Source organism: Diabrotica virgifera, chromosome 1, assembly GCF_917563875.1.
Source record: "Diabrotica virgifera virgifera chromosome 1, PGI_DIABVI_V3a".
NCBI classification, from domain to species: Eukaryota; Metazoa; Arthropoda; class Insecta; order Coleoptera; family Chrysomelidae; genus Diabrotica; species Diabrotica virgifera.
The window spans coordinates 82,524,105-82,547,848 of NC_065443.1; the positions used below are offsets into that span (position 1 = coordinate 82,524,105).

Here is a 23,744-nt window from a genome sequence, read left to right on the forward strand (position 1 = left end):
AAAGTTGCTTTCCTGCGAAGGTAATTAAATCCATTTACTAAGGCTGAAAATCAGTACACACATTCTAAATTAAATATAAATAAAAGTTATTATAGTCGGTCAGCTGTATGACGGGACAGAGCCGGTCGGTCGGCCCCAGTGAATGTACAGGGCTATTCACTATATTTTGACCCCCTTGTAAACTGCTTTATTTACAGAATTATAAAAAAATGTAAAATACAAAAGTTATTCGATTTTTAAATTATGATATTTTGACATATATATCGTACTAGTGACGTCATCCATTTGGGCGTGATGACGTAATCGACTATTTTTTTAAATGGGAATAGGGGTCGAGTGGTAGCTCATTTGAAAGGGTATTCAATTCCCTATTCAGTAATATAAACATTAACATGACTAATTATACATGGTGTCAAAAAAAAATTTTAATTAAATTAATTGTTTAATTAATAATTCAAAAAAAAATTTTGGACACCCTGTATAAATAATGATCTTAATGTTTATAGTACTGTATAGAAAATTGAATAACCTTTCAAATGAGCTGGAACACGACTCCTATTCTCATTTAAAAAAATAGTCAATTACGTCATCACGCCCAGATGGATGACGTCACTAGTACGATATATATGTCAAAAAATCATAATTAAAAAATCGAATAACTTTTGTATTTTACATTTTTTTCTAATTCTGTAAATAAAGCAGTTTACAAGGGGGTCAAAATATAGTGAATACCCTGTAGATTCACTGGGGCCGACCGACCAGCTCTGTCCCGTCATACAGCTGACCGACTATACTAACTTTTATTTATATTCAATTTAGAATGTGTGTACTGATTTTCAGCCTTAGTAAATGGATTTAATTACCTTCGTAGGAAAGCAAGTTTGATACCCTCTCAGTAACCCCTGTTCTACGTTTCGCTTGACCGACCGCAGTATGTTTCTCTACACAATCACAGTAATCAACTGTGAAAAATTTAGCTTTAGTAAATTCAAAGAGATTTCTCAGCGCTGCCTCTCCGTCTATAACTGGTCACCTTTATTCTGACAAATGAGCTCTGTGTATGCTACTAGAGGGATTGATATATGTTGTGCACGAGTAAATACAGAAGTAATTGAAAAATTGCTCAAGGCTACCACAGAAAAAACAATACTAGTTCGTGAAAACTAGTATTTTAAGGTAGCAACTGTTGGAGAAGTTAGAGGAATGGAGAAGGGCTATAGAAGAGAGAAAACTTAAAGATAGCAGGTCAAAAACAGAGTATATGTGGTTGGGAATAACAGAAATGGTTGAGGACATCGAATTTCTTATGAACATCTGAAGTGATCCAGCGAGCTGGCATGAGTGGCTTGGTGGGGTTTAAGTAAATCACTTAACCGTTAAAGCAGGGCCTATTCCAAAAATTTCTCGATAGCAGGTGCTACAGTCCATCTGAAAGCTAGAAAGATAGATACAAAAAGAATTTCTCTTCTTTCAAATTGGTTTGTGTTCTCTTACTAATATCTTCATCTTAATTGTTCAGTATCTTTAAACCAAGTCATCCGGGGATTTCCATTTTTGCCTTTTCTGGATACCAAAGAACTGTTAGAAATGTATGACACTTTAAATTCCCTGTCTTTTTTTAATCGAAGGTGCCGCAGAGAAATATATTCACATCAACACTGATTACTGTATTTATCAATAAAAAAATATACAAAGTAACACAATAGATAACAACTAACAAGGTGGCTGTATTATGTGAAATAACTGGTATTTGTATTTACATTGTCATTCCTCTTACACCATTTGATAATAACAACACAAAATTAGACCACAGTACCAGCTCTTACCTCCTCAATTAATCAATATTAACATTCATAATATATATAACATAATATATAATAAAGTTTAACTTAATATCTAATAATAAATTTTTACTCTAATAATTACACGTAATATTACAGAGCTGTTAGTTTTACCTGGACGGTAAGCTTTTCTTTAAAGAATTATCCCGCCTTTAAACGATCGATAGCTTTTACACCGCGACGAGATTTCAACTTCCATTTTGGAGTCATCTTCCGAGTTCAAATCACCAACAGCATGTTTTAATGAGAAGTGTTGATGATGTAAACTGAGACGTAGTTCCAAGTCATGAAGACGGCTCAAATTAGGAACTGAAAACTCGTTTGTACCAAAATCGTAATGGTTGAGCCCGGGTATATTAATCAGACACCATTTTAGCTACCAATTGTTTCCAGGACAAGGTTGCCCACCGTCCCAAGTAGTTAGTCCATCACCACAGTTAAGCTACACGTACTGCTGTTACGTTTAACACGTTTTTTAGTGCTGTGCACGTTCCATCCTCTCACTCACGCAACCGTCCTCGAACACTCGAAACGAAAAAAGCTATAAGACTTCTTAGCCTAAAATTATAGGATGCCCTTGTATCCCTTGGGATCACATCCTCGTGGAATGTATTTTATAAAAAAATCCAAAACTTCAACATTAATATAAATAAAAAAAAACAACGAAGAAAAAGCTCGAGAGACTGGCGCTGTGGTCTGAGGTTTAGCTTATTAGAAAAATATGTGGTTTGCTCTTTGTACTTCAAAAAGGCATCAATGTCAACAATAATAGTTCGGACTAATAGAAACAGATATGAAAACACACAAAAAGGGAACCGAGAACAGTCTAAGGGTCATTTTTTGTGTAGATCAATTCGATTTAATATCAAAACCAAACTGTACCAGTAATGTTCCAGAAAACTGGTCCAAATTTAATGTTTAGTGTTTATCTTTATCTTCATATACATACCACGATTCATGCCGAGTTCATGACGCTGTAGTTGATCTCAGATAGTCTACAATTATTATAAACGTCAGTTGTAAACTAATACCAGATGTAGTGGTACTTTTAATTGTTTATTTTTTTTTTAATGAAATACAGTTTATGTTTAATTTCGGTTCAGAAATGATCAATCATCCCCTTACGTACGTTTCAGTCTCCCCAGACCTCATTAGTGGAGCTACCTGATCAGCTCTGAACCAAAATGAAACCAAACTGTCTATTGTCTATTTTTTTCTAGGCGAATGGACGGAATGTGACTGCATATTCTAGAGTTCCTTTCGTCTCCTTTATTCGTCGTCTGCTTGCCTTATAAATTGTTAAAAGACAGATATTAAGGATGTACCCAAAAATTGGTTCCATGAGAGGTTTTCAGATTTACGGATATGGAACTTCTCATTTCATTTATTTTTTATTTATGATTATATATCGTGTTTCTTTAGTCTCGATTAAAATGATTTTTGTAAAGAATATCCATATGGATATTCTAATACTAAACCCAATTCATCTACACAAAAAAACCTTCCCAAGCCATCCCTTCCCCGTTCAAAAATATATCTCTACTAGTCCTTATGAGATTTCCAGTAACCTATGTACAGAGTGTAAGCCGGTATTGCACACAGATATGGTAACGTGGGGTGGGAGAGGACGGCGGCCGTTATTTCCTCTTGGCGTGGAGCATCTCCATGAGGAGGGTTTGCGTCGGAGCGCTGCCACTGCAGTGTTTGTGGTAGAGATGTTCTTCGCCTCGCGCCGCTAAGCTGTGGATTTCCGGTAACAGTTGTTGCATCTTGTTGAATTTATCCTAAAAACGAAACATATACATAAATAAATATAATTTACGCTATTACTATAAACACTACAAAGCTAGCAGATAAATCTTAGTTCTAGCAGGGTGGTAATTGATGTTAATCAGGACAATTTGGCCAATCTGTCTTAGTTTGCTAATTAGTTTTCCTTCACTCATTACTATTCGGTTCATAATTGTTTCAAACTCTTTTTGGATGAAATTGAGATAGGTAACAATACTGTCATCAAAGATAGAGCTTCTGATCCAGATGAAGTGCAATCAGAGATCATCAAACTCTTCGATAAAGAATGCAAAAAAGGAATTAAGTGTCATATTCAATGAGATATAAAACACTGAAAAATACCTAGGCAAACACTTTAAACCGAGTTTATAGCTCTGCCTCAAAAGTGCCTCGATTATAGAACAATATGCATCACTATTCGCCGTGTGCAAGTACTTGGAGGGGATACGAGAAACGATCGTGCGCAAGTCGCGGAGAAACCTTGCAACTTTCTAACATAATTCATTGTCAATTGAAATTGTCAAATTGACGTATATTTCATATCTACTGTCAATGAAGAAGAAAAATTATATGTTGCTCCACAATATTGATATGATATGCAATTATTATATAAAAGTAAACTTAATTAATTGTATTTTGCTTATAGTAGTGCATTTTAATAATTCATTTTATTACTACATACAATTGTTTACCTTTTAATAACATAACCTTAATATTACTTTTTCTTCTTATAATTTTTTTGGGCTATGGCCTTGACAATTTTCCAGCCACCAGGACTAATATAATTGGCCAATATAATTAAAAGTGCTAAAAATGTTGCTGAGCTATGAAACCAGGTGTCGCTTTTCCGAACTTGCACGGTCCGAATATCACTTGTAAAAACTATTAAGTCGTACATCGGAGCTCATGCAGAACTCTTCAAAAAATTACTGCTAACGCATTGTGGTCTCCTGAGAGGTCTTTGAACAAGAGATGCTCTATTCAGCATATAGTTATAAACTGTTTTTCCAAAATAGCAGAAATGTGAACTGTTTCATTGAGTTTCAAAAGGCATTTAAAAACGTTCAATGGAAGTCCTGCAAAATAGTAGAGTTGACGGCAAAGACTTACGAATACTCAAAAACCTGTAATGCAAACAGTCAACTTCTGTTTTAGACAACCATTAGAACACTGGAGAAAATTCTACGAGGAGTCCGACAGGAATGCCTAATGTCCCCTCTCATATTCAACATGTACTCATAGCCAAGAAGCCCTAGAACACACGGAAGTAGGAATACTATCAAATGACACAAAGTAGTTGAAATTAGTAATAAATATGGCCTAGAAGTTAACACAAAAAACCAAAATCATGAAAATTATCAAAGAAAAAGTAAAAAATTAGATGTTGTATCACATTCTGATAAATGAAACCAAATATCAAATATCTCCATGAGGACAAGTATCATGACTAAAGAACTAACGAACCTGATCTATAACATGCACAACAGAACGATACGGATCTTCAATGTGTAAAATTATCATTGCCAGAATACTTGCCAGCAATCGATAACGAATAGGCATTGGAAGAAGAAGTGACATAAAAAGAGTAGATTATTACTACTCTAAAATCTTTGTTATGAAAACAGCTGTTGTAAAACTTCGTTTACTTTGGAAGAACTGAATCCATTTCTTATAAAATGGAGCTTCTTCTTTAAGTGCCGTAACCCAATTGGACGTTGGATATCATCATCACTACCTTGACTCTATCTACCGCTGCTCTAAAGAGTTCTTGGAGCTGCATTTAAACCAGTCCCTTAAATTTTCAACCATGACTCTTTCCTTCTTCCTATACTCCTTCCTACTCTTATCTTTCCCTGTATTATCAGTCTTAGCATTACGTATCTCAGATGTTGTAAATTTCTTATTTTTATTCTGCTCATTTCGTTCCATTTTCCGCAACACTTTCGTGTTCGTTTTCTTCTGTGCCCATACTATTCTAAGCATCCTTCTGTAACACCACATTTCAAATGACTGTAGTTTGTTTATGTGTTCTTTCTACAATGTCCAGCTTTCAAGTCTATATTGTAGTATCGAAAACAACGAGCATCCGAGAGCTCTAACTCTCAACTCCAATCTACGGTCTTTGGAGAATTGGTTTCGTTTTTACAAACACATTACTTGCTATTTATATCCTGGACCTTGGTTCAATGTAGTTTTGAACCAAGATGCAAAAGATGCTTAAATTCAGGCTGTCTCAAATGACTATATTTTAGATATGTAATAAAACAGTTAAGCAAAAAAATAGGTTAACCCATTTTAGCCCAGCGTTGCCATATGGCAACGAGAATCGGGTGTCTATAAAAATATTCCTAGTGTATAAAATTTGTCTTTTCTAACACAGGTGATGCTGTAGATCGCTTCAGTAAGATTGTCTTAACACGTGTTTTCTACTCTTGCTGTTTTTTGTGAATTTACACGTTGGCAAGGGATGTTTGTAAACAGCGAATTTTTGTGGTTACGTTCAAAATGGACATTCAATTCAAGTAAGTAATATTATTTGGTTACGTTATAATTTTTCGCGTAATTTCATAATAAATATCAAGTAAACAGATGAAACTTTAATAATAATGTCATGTAATCTTGTCATGTCATGTCACCCTTGTCAAATTGTATATCCACTTCCTAATTTCTCGGTCTGTGCCCATTGAATTGGCAAGTACCTAGCATCTTCGAGCAGGGAACCATGGCACCCTTTTAGCATGTGTTCCACTTTATCTATTAACATCGACTTGTAGTCATAACATTTTAATATATTACATTATGTAAACCATATATGATGATGTTAACACTATTTACAGTGTGCTAGTTTCAAAATACTCGGCAGGATGTAAGTATTCCCACATTTTTCATTTTAACAGTCACATTTTTAACCTTTTGCTTTAAACTAACGTGCAAATACTTCATTCTAGGCACTGAAGATGTTCTGTTTAGAACGAAAACGTTCTGCAATCCATGACATTTTATAGTTTTAAATAAACGATTTTATACCAGAATACATCTCGAAGTTTTTACTTCTGTATTGGTTTTTTAATAATAATGTTGTAAAATACATAAAATTATTAATTGAGGTCCATTTATAGTGACCGTGATATCGGCGTTGCCATATGGCAACGCTAGGTCAATACGCTACTATTTAATTATTTCTATATTTATTTCTTCAGACGGGGTTGCATATGAAGATGATTTAGATGTGGATCAGATACACGTATAACTTCCTGAGCCTAATATTCAAACAGACGAACAGTCGGGGGGCGATAAAGATACTTTCGATATAAATCTACTACCCGGGGGGCATGCAAATGCTGAAGTTGTATTAGACAATAACCAAATAATAGATGGTAATATTGGCATCGACAACATTTGGGTCAACAAAGAGGATGAATCATGTACTACGCCGCGTTTTGAGTCAAAAAGAACTTTTCTTGGATATTTGTATAATAGTGGAATTGGTCAGTATAACAGTAGAATGGGTGGAACTGACCTAATGGACGGAGATGTCAGTCAATATAGGATTGCAATACGTTTGAAGAAATGGTGGTGGGTGATATTTACGGGTGATATGGTTGGCTGATGTATCGATTTTAAAAGCTTGGATTATTCATCGATCATCTGTGGGTACAGAAAATGTCACAGCTGGACTTCGGATGTGAAATTGCAAATATATATCTCTATCTCGATAGATCATCCATAAATAAAATTATTTTTTTCAATTTAATTGTGGCTTATTTCCCATCTAAATAGTTAATTATAAAAATGCCACAAGGAAAAAGCTTCAGAACAAGATCATCCAGAATCATCAATACATCAAGAAATAGTATTTCCTTGAACAGAATTAGTGATGATTTGAGGTATGACGGAAGAGATCATCTTTTGGTACCCACTTCAGAGAAAAAAAGAAGAGACGAGCAGGTGAATGATGTTCGTTAATTGTTCGTACAATGTGCAAAAAATGTAATGTATGTCGTGTTATGTTTTTAACATGCATGTGTCAGTAATTTTCTGAAATTGTCTGTGCGATCTCATAAAGACCTAGCGTTGCCATATGACAACGCGCATTTTTGAAAAAACTACAAAACTTTTTTTGAAAATAATAAATATTTTTATTTAATTTAACTCATTGTGGATTAAGTTTAGCAAAAAATTGACAATTTTCGAAAAAAAAATTAATTCGGGCTTTAACGGGTTAATATTATACATATTATATAAAAATATTATACTAAGTACTAATGGGCATTAGAGACAGATTAGAAGCTATCGAGCGCTTATAAAATATTACCCATTACTAAACAACTCAGGAACACGGTTTATTATCTTTAGAGTAGCTTCATCAAAACTACTAGTTACTATGATAGTTGACGAATGTTTTAGAAGAGAATGGCCAAGAAGAATATGTCTAGTAGATCTGGAGTAGTAATACTGGCAGATCAGGTATAGGAATTTTTGGCACAAGGGAAAACACAGGTGGAGATTATCTAAAGAAAAAAAAAATGCAACCCAAGAAAAAGCTAATCAGTACATTCAGGAACATTAAGTACTGACACTTACCTGTACTTGTGGATAGCATGTAACTGTGTATTCGAGTAAAGCTTGTTGGACTTGTTCATATCCCTCTTGGACGTGTTTCCTATTGGTAATCCCTCGAACATCTACAAAATATATATTTCAGAATTAGTATTACTGTATTAGTTATTAAAAAAGTATACTTTTAGCACAAAATATCTCTTCAAAATATCAATAAGAGGTGCAGCATGCTTGGAAAAATAAAAAATATTACCAACAGGAATAATTTAGCGTTTTCTGCTTAAATGAAATAACTAACAAACGAACTTTTTGCAAATTAGATACAATTTAACAGTCCCTTAATCATTTTTTTGTATAAAAACTTGGGATATATTATTATTATATGTTTAACAAGTAATATTAATTAAACCGCGCCTTTTTTGTCCATATGTGGTACTATAAATTTTATGATTGCTAATGAGTCATTCGCAATAATATAAATGCAGTAATTTGTCAACTAAAAGCAAAATCTTGTTCGTTCTTGGTGGACGTGAATATTTTTGTAATAGAAATATAATAAACCGTTTTTGTTAAAAGAGTAACAATTATGGATCAAAGTACACCGTAACATAAAGAAAATGTTAAAAGGTTAAACCATCACTAAAAAAGGCAAACTGAGCAAAACATATTTATATATTTTGTTAATATTTGACAAAATATATTTGTTAGTTGACAACTCTTGACTTCCGTTCTGTCATCTCAGTCTCTATTTAAATACAATGACTTTTCTGCATCTTGTGTCTATTGAAGACGATATTCATCTCATAAATTCGTTTTATATCGTTTAAATCTCTATTGAATTTTTTTGGCCTTTTATTAATTTATATCTCCCTTTTCGCGAGGGACTTCCTGAAGCCTACAACACATCGTCGACGATGTAACCACGTGGAATAGAATAAAACCAACTAAAAATTGCAGCTGACTCTAAGTGCACAACGGCTATTTGAAAACATTTGCATGGCAAACACCTAGATCTTCATATTCTGGAGCCAACTGGATTTCGGCGGAACTAAAATTGAGGGCGTTTTTGGAGTATTTGGAGTAAATTTACACGAACACGTTCTTTAAAAGATACGTTTGTAAGCTTTTAATTAAATCTTTTGTATTAAAATTTATTAATTATATTGATTTTCGAAAATACTGACAACGATTTGACATTAAAAACCCCCGTTATGCAGGCCAATAAAACGAAAACGCCCTCAATTTTAGTTCCGCCGAAATCCACGAGAGGTCGTCATTGTGACTTAACATCGCCAATAGGGCTTTTCATCGATTGTCATTTGTTTCGAGCTTCTGTCATGTGTCACATAATATTAATATATCTACGTCATACGTCTTTGGTTTCTATCATGGGTATATATCAGTAACATACGACGTAGATATATTAATATTATGTGACACATGACAGAAGCTCGAAACAAATGGCTGTGAATGAAAAGCCCTATAGGCAGGATTTGCTTGTACAGTCGACTCTCTCTATAACGAACACGGATATTACGAGGTTTCGCTTATAACGAGGTACGCTAGATGTACGAGATATTGAACTATAACACCTCTATAAGGAGGCATAATTGGTTATAACGAGAAAAAATGAAATCAACAATATGTTTTTTTACCTGTTTTTAGCGAAGTAATGGCTATAAATAAATACCTCAACTGCTTGTATATAGAAATTCCCAATATCTGTGTTTCGAGGCCAGTGGTGTAATAAACACCGCCTGCAATAAACTTCTTTCTGTTTATGTGTCGACCGATATTGAATACATATTGTAGAAAAGTTACAATTTACGATGGTAAATTTACGATGGTACGAAGTTTCTTTGTTCAGGTCGACCATCGACACCTAATAAACTACGTGAGGCATCAAAACATTTCAATATTATTTTTGTCTGATATAACGAGATCCGCTTATAACTGTATTCATAAAATTTAATTTCATTTTATTGTGAAATCCCAAATAAATATGATTAGTTATATTTTATTTGTCCCTTCCAAGACTCATTGTTCATTTTTTTAGAAGATAAAACGAAGTTCCGTTTGAGTGACTGAGCTAGGTGAAGCCTTAACAATCTGCTACCATCATCATCATCATCGGCTCTATAACCCATAGTGGGTCTTGGCCTGTTCCAGAATCAGCTTCCATTCTTTCTTATCCCTCGCCTTGGTTTTGCAATTTCATACTCTTAATACTCGAATCGACTCCCATAGTTCAGATTTAATTGTTATACATTAACCACCTCACTTTCTGTGGTAGTTCGAATATTGCAAGTTTGAATAAAGTTAATGAAGATTCAATTTAACAATTATTACTAAATCTGCAAAATTTATTGGCAGCGTATTACACTGTATATTGTATATATATATAGCTCTAAATTAATAGTACAGTAATCACCAGCAAGGAAGAACCAACAAGGCGCATCTTTAGTATGCTGTGGAGAAGTTTTTTCAGTGAGATTCTTAACAAAGAACAAAGTATCGTGATCTATGTTGACAACCGTTTCCTGTATTGGCATATTTATATGACAAAACAAAAAATATAAATATTGCGGAATGATTCTATAATAAAGGAGGATGTTCTAGTCTCCCACGCTTTTTGAACATAAAAATATAAAAGAATTAAATAATGTAATTCTGAACCCTTGAACTGAGACGTCGAATTAGTTCAGATCGTGTTAATTGTGGATGTTCAGGTATAGCCGGCTTCTGTGGTGCTTCTTCAGCAGCAGGTTTATTATTGGGTACCAGTTGATTATCAAGATGGTCAGATTCTATCACTGAATCTTCAATTTCATAGATAAGGTTTGGATGTAAATTAACTGGAGGAACTGAAAGTTGGATAGATATCAGAAGATGTATGTGAGCTTCTTGATATTGTGGCTGATAAAGAATTACTTCTGGTTCGTTTACAAATGTTACATTCTTTTTATGTACCATGGATTTACGAATTTGGTCAACATCAATAAGTTGGATTTGGTAATGTAACAATCCATACTCTTTAACAATTGTGGCAAATTTTCAAAGTTCCTTGTTTCCTTGGCAATACTTTACTTCTACTCTCTCTCCCACATTTAACTTTCTTGCACCAGGAGATTGATTTTCTGATCTGGCAAGTTTTGGTTGATGTGGATGCAGTGCGTCGAGTTTGATTCTTAAACTTCTGTTTAAGTACATCTCAGTTGATGATTTCCTACAGAAGAGTGGAGTCGCACTATATTTTAAAAGAATTTCTTGTAGTTTCTTATTCATGGGTATACGATCAGTAGACATAGTTTTTAGTTTCATTTTTAGGGTTTGAACGTTTCGTTCAACTAAGCCATTTGTAGCAGGATGACCAGGAACAGTTTATATGGTTTGTTATATCATATGAATAGAATATGTCTTGTCTTCTTCAACTGCCAGTAAAATAGAGAAAACAATAATTGTCACATTATAATCATTATAAAAATCATCTAAGTAATTATTTTATCGAAAGATATAATAAATTGGCGATGAAGATGGGATATTATAGGTTGGATATGAAGACAAGAAAGTGCGTTGGTTCTTTCTAGCTGGTGGGCAATGTAGTTTGTTTAATCTTACCTGGATTAAGTAGAAGCATAAACTTTATACAGATATAGTCACTGATGTCAAATTTCAACTCTTGCAATTTGACAGTGATGTCATTAAAATGATCGGCCAGACTCGGGACTCCCAGCAATCCCAAATTGAGGAGGTCAAATTTCTGGCCGTTGTGGAGGGTGGTTTCGTCGGGTAGGTTATTGTGCGTGCGCTGGTGTATGTGATCCAGCACCAACATATCCGACCATGAATGCTGCAGAAGTTTCATTTGATCGTCCACCTAGAAGAAATAAATATGTTTTATAAAGAGAATAGTTGTGAGTGTTAGTTATAGATACGTTTTTTTGGCGTGATTTGTACGTGATTCCTGATTGTTGGTGAAGATGGTTTGGTTGGAGAGAGTATCTCCAAGCCGGAAATGATGTTTAACTACGAAAAAACAATACATTAAAGACGCACAAAAAACCACATGACATTTCATAGGTTTGTATGCCATGAATATGATTGCATATACTAAAAATAGTATAGAAATGACATACACTTAATGAGTTACTTTTGTGTGAAATACACAACGCTCTATAGCCGTGACTCTACAAGTCATGTTGTTCTTTTTTATATAACCAAAAATAATCTATGTAATCAATCATCTTCTCAGTTTTTTAATTTTATTAGATATTTTATATCAACTAAATAAATCTGGTCAAAATAAATCTGGACACTTGCATTCTTTTTTTAAATTCTGCAGGTGTCGTCCTCTATCGTTTCTCATCATATCATTTATTATTTTTAAATGATATGATTATAATCACCGTATCATTTATTATTTTTATTAGTTCTACTCCTATTCTGAGTATTGGGAACTAATCTTTGTTGGAATTTTACGGTGCTGGACAGGCGGGTGGTGAGATGCAACTTGAAAGATCTCCCTCGGCCTTCTTTGCTCCGGCGATTCGTTGGCTTGCAAATTTTAGAAGCCACGATTGGTGTAACCAGAAGATTAGTTCTGATGAGGTTTTATTTTTAATATTGTTAATATTAAAAGTAAAACTTTCGCTCGTCTTTAGCAGATGCCGCCACGGCATCCATATCGTCATAATCTTTCGTTTGTGGATCGAGGCTGACGGCCAGAATTTTAGAGGTCCCGAGAGAATCAAATATGTGCTCTCTGAAGATACTCTAACAAGAGTCAAAACTAGTTAGAGCACTTTTGGTGCTCTCTGAACTAACTAAAATAAGACGGCTCTTGTTTCGATTCACAACGAAATGATTATTTATTTTAGCAATAAAAATAATTCAAAAAATGTATTGCTAATAAACAAGATAAAGTATTTTTTGCCAATTGTCAAAATGTTGTTTCTATGCTGACGCGATCATTTCAAAACATTAAAAGAACCATTTTTAATGTTATGGATGAACGTTTTTATTAGGTTTGTTCCAGCAGAATCTTGAACTGATTCAGGATCGTACTGAGCGTGCGCTTTACATAAAACGCGTTCCAGCAACGAGAAGTTCAGGATTATAAATTCGCGGGGATTATTGGTTCTGTGTTCTAGCCCAAAGAACTTTTAATTCCGAACCAATCTAGAATCGTAAATTCGACCCTCGATTTTAAACTGGATTTTTAGTTGCACATGCGTAAATCTTGATTAATCGAATGTCGAACTACATTGTTTATTTTTGTTATTCTATATGTGTCAGTACAGTGTATCAGCTTTTTCTGTATTGTTGAAATACTTACATAGTAGTGTTTATATAATTTGAGAGCTTTATTGAAAATGGAAGATTTCGATTCAGACATGGATAGTTTAAGTAGTGATGAAGAATTATTATTATTATTAGAAAATCATCAAGAAGCAGGCGCTAGAAACAGAAATTATATTGAAGAAATTGTTCCTCAATATAGTGATGAAATGTTTGTGGAACATTTTCGAGTATCAAGAAATGTATATCATCAGTTGGAAGAAAAATTTATGCAAAGCTCATATTTTAATGCTGAGGCAAGTGGTGGCAATGGCAAGTTAACAATCAAACACCTGAATGACAATATCCTATGTCATCTATCAAATGCCAATTTTAATTTAATAAAATGCATGTGTTCCAGCCACTGCCAAAAACTGAATCGATTCTGAATAAACTAGGAATTGACATGCGCACTCAAAAGTTCCGTATTAGTTCAGAATTGGTTCTGAAAATGTCTGCTGGAACAAACCTATTATTAACGTTTGCCTCCTCCCATTAAAACCACCATTCTTTTCTTGATGTACCTATCCGTGACGAATGTTGGTTATCATCATGCCAATCTTTATCTTATAGCGGAAAAGTTGTACAGATGTTTTGTTGAACCATGTCCTTAGTCTTCTTCCTGGACCCTGTTTTCCAAATATTTTTGGAAAACCGAGTCCAAAAAAAAACAAAAAAAAACGGGTTCCAAAACCTTCATACACTGACAAAATAAAAAAAATAAACAAAATGCAAGTTTCTGGATTTTTTTGACCAGGAGTGTATTTCACTATTCGCATTACCGCACCGTCGAGATCAATATTTCATTACGTCATATTCCACATTCTTATTTGATATCTTTATTAACATTCTCTTCATTATTTCCTAGTTTTTCTACTAAACTTTTAGTAGTAAATATTAACAACATTACATATAATGCACAAATAATAAACTGGTTTTTTCCACTTTTAATTACAAGTGCTACAGCAATAAATAATAATTTGAATAAATATTCATAGCAACAAACTGCGTTGGCTAACATAACAGCAGCAGTTACCTTTGACCTATTTGGATTACATGTGTCTCCACCGCATCGAACTATCTGTGTACTATTTCACTTAACTTGCGAATATTAAAAGTCTCTTATGTGGATTAAAAAGTGGAGCATGGAAATTAAAAACGGCTCAATTTAATTAGTGCACGCAGCGACAGCGTTGCCAAATGCGCAAAAAATAAAATTCGAATTAATTAATGGCAAAGTGGGTGTTAGTTGCCGAAAGATATAGTAGTCTGAAACTGAAGCATTAAATTGGATATAGTCCATTGGCATATAAAAAAAAAAAAAATAATTTGAAAATTTTGTATCCTTCTTCTCCTTGCATTTAGGGTCTCATGTGGAGGTTGCTGATCAACATGGCTATTTGCACTTTCGAAACTGCAGCACCGAATAATTCGACCGATGTATCCCTGTCTTTTTCTGCATTATAAGCTTTACGAACCCATGCCTCTAGAGATGTGTCCTTATGAACAATTAAAATGTATGATCATCAGTCCTAGTCTATTTCGTCAGTAGTCCATGCTATACCAATCTTTCTGCGCTCCTTCTACACCGTCTTTTCACCTCAGTTTTGGAAATCTCCAGCTCTTATTTCCCATAGTCACTGACATAGGATTCATTCCCGAATTGGATTCATTTGGGAAGGTAGTTTTCATTCCCTTTTGATAACTGTCATGCCCTATCCTGCCCAGCTTAGCCTAGGTATTTTTAATAAGAATAGTTACATCCCTGTTACATCTTAAAGCGTTAGACAAAGTCAAATGACTACACCTATGGCAGATACTAAAAGAAGTAGGCGTACCAGAACATTGAATTTCTTCATGACACTTCTTAATCTTGTTCTTAAAGTTCCCTCTCCTATCGGAAGTTGGATATCATAAAGTTGGCTGCTGCTCTGAATAGTTGTAATGAACTACAGTTAAACCATTCTCTAAAGTTCCTCAGCCAGGAGATGCGTCTTCTTCCTATGCTTCTTCTTCCTTGGATCCTTCCTTGCATAATAATTCCCAGCAACTAATATTTTTCTCCTCTGGTAATGTGACCCAAATATTCCAGTTTTCTAGTTTTTATACTTTTCATAATTTATAACTCCTTATTAAACATCGTAGCACTTCAACATTGGTAATCCTTTGAACCCACTGAATTTTCAATATTCTTCTGTAACACCACATTTCGAACGCTTCTATTCTTCCTATGTGTTGTCTCTTCAATGTCCAAGCTTCCATTCTGTATAGCAATATAGAAAATATGTAGCATCTTAGAGCCCTCAATCTGAGAGGCAACTGAAGGTCTTTGTTTGTAAGCAGTGTCTTCATTTTTATAAATGCTTGCCTTGCAGTTTCAATTTGGACTTTAATTTCTTTGCTTTGGCCATTTTTGTCATCAACCCAGGTTCCCAGATATTTGTATGTATGTCTTAACTTTTTCTATTTGGGTTTATTCTATCATTAACTTTTCATTTCCATGTTCTGTTTTTGAGACAATCATAAATTTAGTTTTTTTCTTGTTTTTTTTAGTCCGTATCGAATGCAATAATCGTTAATTCACTTCTTAATACGAACACACTATTGGAGAAGTGCTGGACACACTTTCAAACAAATTCCATCCAGAACAAGGTATCAGACAAATATTGTCTCCACAATTATCTAACATAGGGAGGTTGCCATGCGAAGAGCGCTTGAAGGATGGGAAAAGGGCATGTCAATAAATGGCCGAAAAATAAACAACCTACGTTTTGCAGATAACACAGATCTTTTTTCAAATAGTTAAGAAGAGTTAAGGCTATGGGTACATAATTCGCAAATATTTTACGTGTATCTATACTTTTTTGGTCTTTACACGGCAAATTACGTGTAGTAAAATTCACACTGGTATGGATATGTAAACATTACTAGAATATCATTCTACTTGAAAATGTCATCATTAGTTTAAAGAGATGGGTTTTGAATGTTCTTGGATAACTGTTATTTTTATATTGTAATTGCAAATTATTAATTCAGTTAATCAGTGTGATAATTTTTTCACTAACTATGTATTCAGTGATTGTAATAATTTATTTGTACAACAAAGACTAATACTCAATCGAGAAAAGAGGAAAAGTGTTAAAGTGATTTTTTAATAATATATTGTTATGGAACGCTTACAATTTTGAACATCTTTACCAACAAAATACTTGGATCACAGAATATATATTATCCTGATGTATTCTCTGCTTGGATCTTCCACAAATAATACACAATAAATAACTTTTTATTAAGTTCACGTCTTAAATCAATTATTTATCAAATACACTATATATCAATAATATTTAATCAATAACTCAACATATTCCCGATGCAATGTCAAATATTTAAAATTGTCTCTGATTGTCAGTCTCTCACTGACAATATATGCTGACAATATTATATTCGGCTGAGTGCGTTGTAAGACAAAGATAGATTTGGAAAATATTACCACGGCATTGTGTTCATTTTTTTCGAATCCTGAAAAAACCAATAAATATTTTTGAAAAATTTAAATGCAGAATGAAAGACTAAATTATTACCGAGGGCCGAAAGTCCCTTAGAATAAATATAAAGTTTATTTTAAATGATATATTTGAAATTAAAAATCACACTAAATTTTCTCTTAGTTTTTCACCCCTGTTACTCATTAAAATAAACATTATAGAAGTTCTCAGGGACTTTCGGCCCTCGCTAATAACGTAATCTTTCATTCTGCGTTAAAATTTTTCAAAAATACTTATTAGTTTTCTCAGGATTCGAAAAAAATGAATCCCCATTTGAATAGCATTGCAGCCGAAAATACGTACCGATCCTCTTAATCGATCTCATTGGTTAAATACGAAAGATAAATACGAGGCTCGTACTTGGCTAACTTGGCCTGCAGTTAAACATATGCATATACACACACTCAAAAATGTTTTGCATATTATCTGTAACGCCACTGAACGTTTCTCATTTGAAATTTTTTGCACTGATTTTTTTTTTGTCGACTAAAATAATTTATTTTATTGCTTGTTTTTTGTTTCTTAATCGTCGCAAAGATTCTCAGTATTCATATTGCGTTCATCAGTTTTCGAAAACCGATATTTGTAAAAATTGGTTTGCGTTTTATTCACTTTGTAGTGAACAATATGAATAGACGAGTGATATCTGAGTTCAACAGAGCTAGAATCGTTACTTTGATTGAGGAAGGCCACACACAAGTCGACGTTGCTGTCCGGGTTGGAGTTAATCAGAGTGATGTGTCTCGGATTGTGAAAAAATATCGAAAGACGAATTCTGTTAGCGATCGTCCAAAAAGCGGAAGACCCAGAATGACTACCAATGTCCAAGAACGCTTTTTAACGTTAACTATCCGGAGAAACCCCTCTATGACTGCCCCAGCTATTAGAAGAGAGCTCCAGCAAGCTCATAATATTGTAATTTGCGATCAGACTATTAGAAACAGGTTACATTCGGCGAATTTATTTACAAGAAGACCATTGTTTGTACCAAAGCTTACGTTAGAGCAGAAAAGGACTCGACTGGAATGGGCCAATGAACATTTACAATGGCATGACAACAGATGGGGAAACGTGTTATTTTCTGATGAAACCAAAATTAGCCTTTTGTCGGATAATCGCCGAATTAGGATTTGGTGGAACCCAAATCGACAGGATAGACTTAACCAACCTGCCCAAAGAGACCCATATCAAGGTGGCTCCATAATGTTTTGGGGCGGCATCATTTTTATGGACGACAATGCGCCTCCCCATCGTACGAGACATGTGGCAGATTTTTTAGAGACAGAAGATATCGTCAGATTACAATGGCCACCTTGCTCACCTGACCTCAATTCCATTGAGCACGGATGGTATATGCTCAAAAGAAAAATTCAGTCCCGGCAGCCACCTCTAAGGACACTACAAGACCTTAGAATAGCAGCGATTGAAGAATGGGGCACCATGGACCAGAACTACATTAATACACTTACAAGAAGCATGGGACATCGCATTCAGTCTTGCATTGAGGCAAGAGGTGGAAATACGGCATATTAAGTATTAGTTCCTATATCTGTACAAATTTAAAAAAATATATTTATAATACATATTATAAATAATAATAATAAATTGTTAATCCTTTAAATTTTGTTTATTGTTTTTTTCAAAACATTCAATTTTATATAGAGTGAGCACGTAAAGGTTGGAATAAATTAATTTTCTCGAAAATGGACGATTTTGGAAAAAAATCCCGAAACAGGTCGATTTTTAGTTTTAAATTGCGACTTTTTGGCATATTTATCATACTAGTGACGTTACCCATCTTGGCGTGATGACGTCATCTGTAATTTTTTTAAATGAGAATAGGGTCGTGTGATAGCTCATTTGAAAGGAAATTCAATTCTCTATTCAGTAATATAAACATTAACATAATTATTTGTACAGGGTGTCCAAAAAAATTTTTTTTAATTCAATTTATTGACATAAAGAGAGGAATGTGTGTAATTTATTTAACTCAAAATACATTTTACTGCTATCAGAAAACAGGCAATAATGTTTATTTGACAAATAAATATTATTTTTTGCCTAAATTCAATATTAAATCCGCCACCCAACTTCCTCTTGACAGTTTGAACATTTCATTTAAGCGGAAAGGAATGATTATTTTTCAAATAAACATTTTTTTTCTGTTTTCTGAGAGCAGTAAAATGTATTTTGGACTAAATAAATTATATGCATTCTTCTTTTTATGTAAATAAATTTAATTTAAAAAAAATTTTTGGGCACCTTAAATAATTATATAAATGTTTATATTACTGAATAGAGAATTAAATTACCTTTCAAATGAGCTATCACACGACCCCTATTCCCATTTAAAAAAAAATCATCGATGACGTCATCAAGCCAGATGGGTGACGTCACTAGTATGATATATATATGCCAAAAAGTCGTAATTTAAAAATAAAAATTGACCTGTTTCGGGATTTTTTCCAAAATCGTCCATTCTCGAGAAAATGAATTTATTCCAACCTTTACGTGCTCACTGTATATAATAAAGTATTTTGTTAAAAAAATAGATTTTACCAGATTTGGCGGATAATTTTGAAAATATTACATTATGCAAAACATTTTTGAGTGTGTGTAGATAGGCTGGTCATGTCCATAGACTCCCTAATGCCAAGTTAATCTGGGAAGCCTCCCTAATGCCTTGCCAAGTTAATCTGGGAAGAAGCCACTGACAGGAAGAAGGCCATTAGGACGCCCACGAAGGCGATGGAAAGATAACATTATGTCAGATCTAAAAACAGTGTGGCTACCCACTGACCCAACGTTGTAAGCGAGTTGGCAGTCAGCGAAGACACACCGCGAGTTGTAGTGCTACGAGAAGTTAAACTTATCAAAGGCAAAAACCATGATAGTGGATAGACTATCAGCAAACGGCTGTCCAGAAAACTCTATCTCCAACAATTAAAATACTTTGGACATTTTATAAGAGCACACACAGAAAACATGGAAAGAGTTATTATCCAAGGAAAAGCAGATTCGAGAGGAAGATCCTTCGATTTTGCCCTAAATAATCAACCGGAGTAAGCGATATTTAGATCCTCTCATTATATGACCGAAGTATTGAACCTTTCTCATTTTTATGACATTGATCAATTCTCGCTCTTTGTGCATGGTCTCGTTGGATATGTGTGCTGTCCATGGGATTCTGAGCATTCGACGGTAACACCACAACTCGAACGCTTTTAATTTGTTGAGATTTTTCACTTTTGTTGTCCAAGTTCCACATCCCGTACGAGTTCTATTCTGGTCGAAATTTACAGCCAGTCAATACAGCTACCCAGATATCTAAAGTGGTCCACCCTTTCCGGGATTTCCTGAGTCAATATAAGAATGAGTTAATATGAAATAACTAAATGAATAAAAAAAAATCTGAACAAAAAATCATTAGATAATTAGATGTGGGATAGATAATTACTGCAAAATATTCTTTGGGAAAGAATGCATAAGTAAAAATCAATAAAAGAGCGGAAATACAGAACCAAAGAAAACCAATAGAAAATCCAAAAATGTAAATCCATACTTTTAAATACTTGTTCACGTTGTTCTGCCTTTTTCATTTGAATGTCAATATCAAACAATTTTAATTTATTATAACCGTAAAACTTATAGGTCTGGATCTCGCGTATGAAAAAAAAGTTGATTAATAGCAAGCTGAAAATTTGTTAATAGCTTAAGGGTGTCTAGTCGGACAAACTTTGATATATGGGAACACTGGAACAGGTGAAGTTTTAGTTGTGGAACAGGTTAAAAATTTGGAACGGTCAGATCACGAAAACGGCACATGTATTTTGTCCGACAGAACAGACTTAAACTCTCCGAACAGAGATTAAACTCGCATGCAAAAATCAGACTGCTATTTATCAACAAATGGGCGTTTTAATGAGTGGAACATGTAGAATAATATGTCAAATGACAGGAATTATGGCAGGTGATAAATAGCAGTCTGATTTTTGCATGAGAATTTAATCTATGTTCGGAGAGTTTAAGTCTGTTCTGTCGGACAAAATAAATGTGGCGTTTTCGTGGTCTGACCGTTCCAAATTTTTAACCTGTTCTACAATTAAAACTGCCCCTGTTACAGTGTTCCCATATATCAAAGTTTATCCGATTAGACACCCTTAAGCTATTAACAAATTTTCAGCTTGCTATTAATCAACTTTTTTTTCATACGCGGGATCCAGACCTATTAGTTGTTTTAATTAAAAATTAGTCTCGTTTATACGTCCATTAAAATGATTAAAGTTATATACCTCTCAGATTTTAATTTTTCTAGAATCATATTCTTGTAAAAGAACCGGCTACAAACACTTATAACCCGGTCTATATAGACATTTCAAATAACAAAAATTGCCGGAGAGCCAAATTTTGGTGGAGAGCTAGGGTATACCATAACAAATAAAGTTTAAAAAGTCCCCATCGATCCCATGTGTGCGTCAAAAGTTATTCGGGGTCAAAGGTCAAAATTTGAGATTTTTTGGATTTTTTTTGAAAACGGTAAGTTTTATCAAAAAAAACCTTAAACCAAAGTTGTAGATCTTAAAATTCTCTACAAAAATAGTCCTTACTATTTTTTACCTAAGAGTTGCCATTCCTAAGATATCGCGATTCAAAGAGTCACATTATACATGATATCCACACGTTTCCACACCACCTGGGAGTTAGTGTACTCGGCGCGTTTTTTACCGTGGTTTCCCCTGTAGGCCTACTCCACTAACTGTTTTGACAATTTTAGGATAATTTAAGGAAACAATACCGGTTATGTTCTAGATATTACCTTATTATTGATATTGATTATTGATATTGCTATTGATTATTAGGTTAACTATTGTTTTGATTTATTTAGATATTTTAATCAGATTCATATTCTTGAAAGTCTACTTCAACAGTCAAGTCTTCTTCGATTTCATCTTCTTCCTCTTCCTCTTGCTGGATGTTCAAAAATTGTTCAAATGTGACGGTCTCTTCATTAAAATCACAGGAGTCTTCCTCTGTTGTACTAAACTGGACATTAGAGCAAGACTGACCTTGGCAGTTGGTACACACTAGAGAACACAGCAACCCGACTTTATAACATCCACATTTGGCACTACAACCTTTTTTGCAATTGCAAAAAATAGTGTTAAGGAGTTTTTCTGGAGCAGGTGGGAGTAAGGTTTTAATCGGTTCCAGAGTATTATCTATTAATTTCCAACCCCAGTCTTCTGGATTCAGTTCATTGCCTAGCCATGTTTGAACTTGATAATATACTCGATACAAATGTTGAAAAGCAGATGCTGATGTTGGAGGAAGACATGATAGTTGTACTTGTTTCTTGTTTCGCGTATTTTTTACAAAAGTTAAGTATCGGTATTTATCAAGACAAATAATTTTTTTTGGAGCTCCATAAACCGCAAGAAGAAAGCGAATTCCTTCCGTAATTATTGTTTGCGGTGTAGAATCAAGTTCTGTAAAAACTTTACAGCAGTTAGTCAAATCTTTTTTTTTTTCGAATAATTTAAGTACTGACGTTTTGCCCCTTCTGTACATTGCGGATGTAGTGTCGCAGCCGGTTATCGCATGTAAAAATAAAATGTACTTTTGGCATTTGGGATAAGCCGATAAACTATTCGAAGAATATATCTCTGTTCGCTGTTGAGCCCTTCCAGGTTTCAGAAAATAAATAACTTTATCTACTGGAGTCCTTGCAGTAATCAGTACCAACAAATCAACATCTTCACCAACTACAATTGTTGTGTTTTTTGTCTTAAATTTATCAATTGCTGTCTCAATTATAAGGACATCTGCGTCATTTTTAGCTTGTTTCACTTCAATATTCGCAGCTGTTAATTTGTCAGTTAACATGGAAATGAAACGAGATTTATTATTAATGTTGGCGAAAAATTGTTGTTGATTCGCTGGAACTGTTATATTTTCATCAAAGATAATCTCGGAACCCGATGATGTTTTTGTAGTTCGACGACGTTGTTCTGCAGCTTTAATATTCTTTGTCGAGTCATTGTAGCCGTCAAATACCACTGTCACTGTAAGCCCGTAATGTCTGCGTAGATACTGAACATATTTATCAAAAATAACGCTAAAGGTTTCTTCTCGATCCCACACAACGTGATGTAGTAGGTACCCTCCATCAATAATGTAAGTAGGGTTTCTACGATCAACCTCAGTATTGACTGATTGAAAGCAATCATAAATTGCTGACTTTGTTGTTTTACGCATTCCAGCTGCATCGAAAAGTGATAAGGGGTAAGGAGCTAATTCATACTCAAAAAATTTTTCAATCTCATCCTCAAAAGCTTCAGTGATACTCATGCGTTGAAATAATAATACAGGATCTATAGCTACTTCTTCTTCGTGAACTTTCACGGTACTACTCGCTTTCATGGTAACGGTACTAAATGGTAGACTCTTGTAATAAGTACTTATATTCACTTGAACTGAACCTTTAGCACTAAAAAAACAGATATTATGAACCAGACCTATCGACAATACTGTAGCCATTGCCTATAATAGACAATCTGTTCTTTTTTAAACAATGGTATAGCCAAATGTTTTTCCAGGCCACGTGGATAGAGGAAATTCAGTTTGGGACTGATTACCTTTTGAAGAAATATTTTCAGAATAGTATAATATA

At 34.1% G+C, this 23,744-nt stretch overlaps 1 protein-coding gene across 1 annotated transcript in view; it reads right to left on the reverse strand.

Moving 5' to 3' along the window:
* Positions 1-881: 881 nt before the first annotated feature.
* LOC114327543 (nuclear hormone receptor FTZ-F1) overlaps positions 882-23,744 on the reverse strand; it is an 824,714-nt gene continuing 801,851 nt past the window's right edge. The window contains exons 5-7 of the mRNA XM_050641953.1: positions 11,811-12,069; positions 8,217-8,317; positions 882-3,625 (exon numbers count right to left, since the gene is read on the reverse strand). Of these exons, the coding sequence (XP_050497910.1) occupies positions 3,479-3,625; positions 8,217-8,317; positions 11,811-12,069 (507 nt within the window). The 3' untranslated portion in view covers positions 882-3,478. The remainder of the gene's footprint in view (positions 3,626-8,216; positions 8,318-11,810; positions 12,070-23,744) is intronic.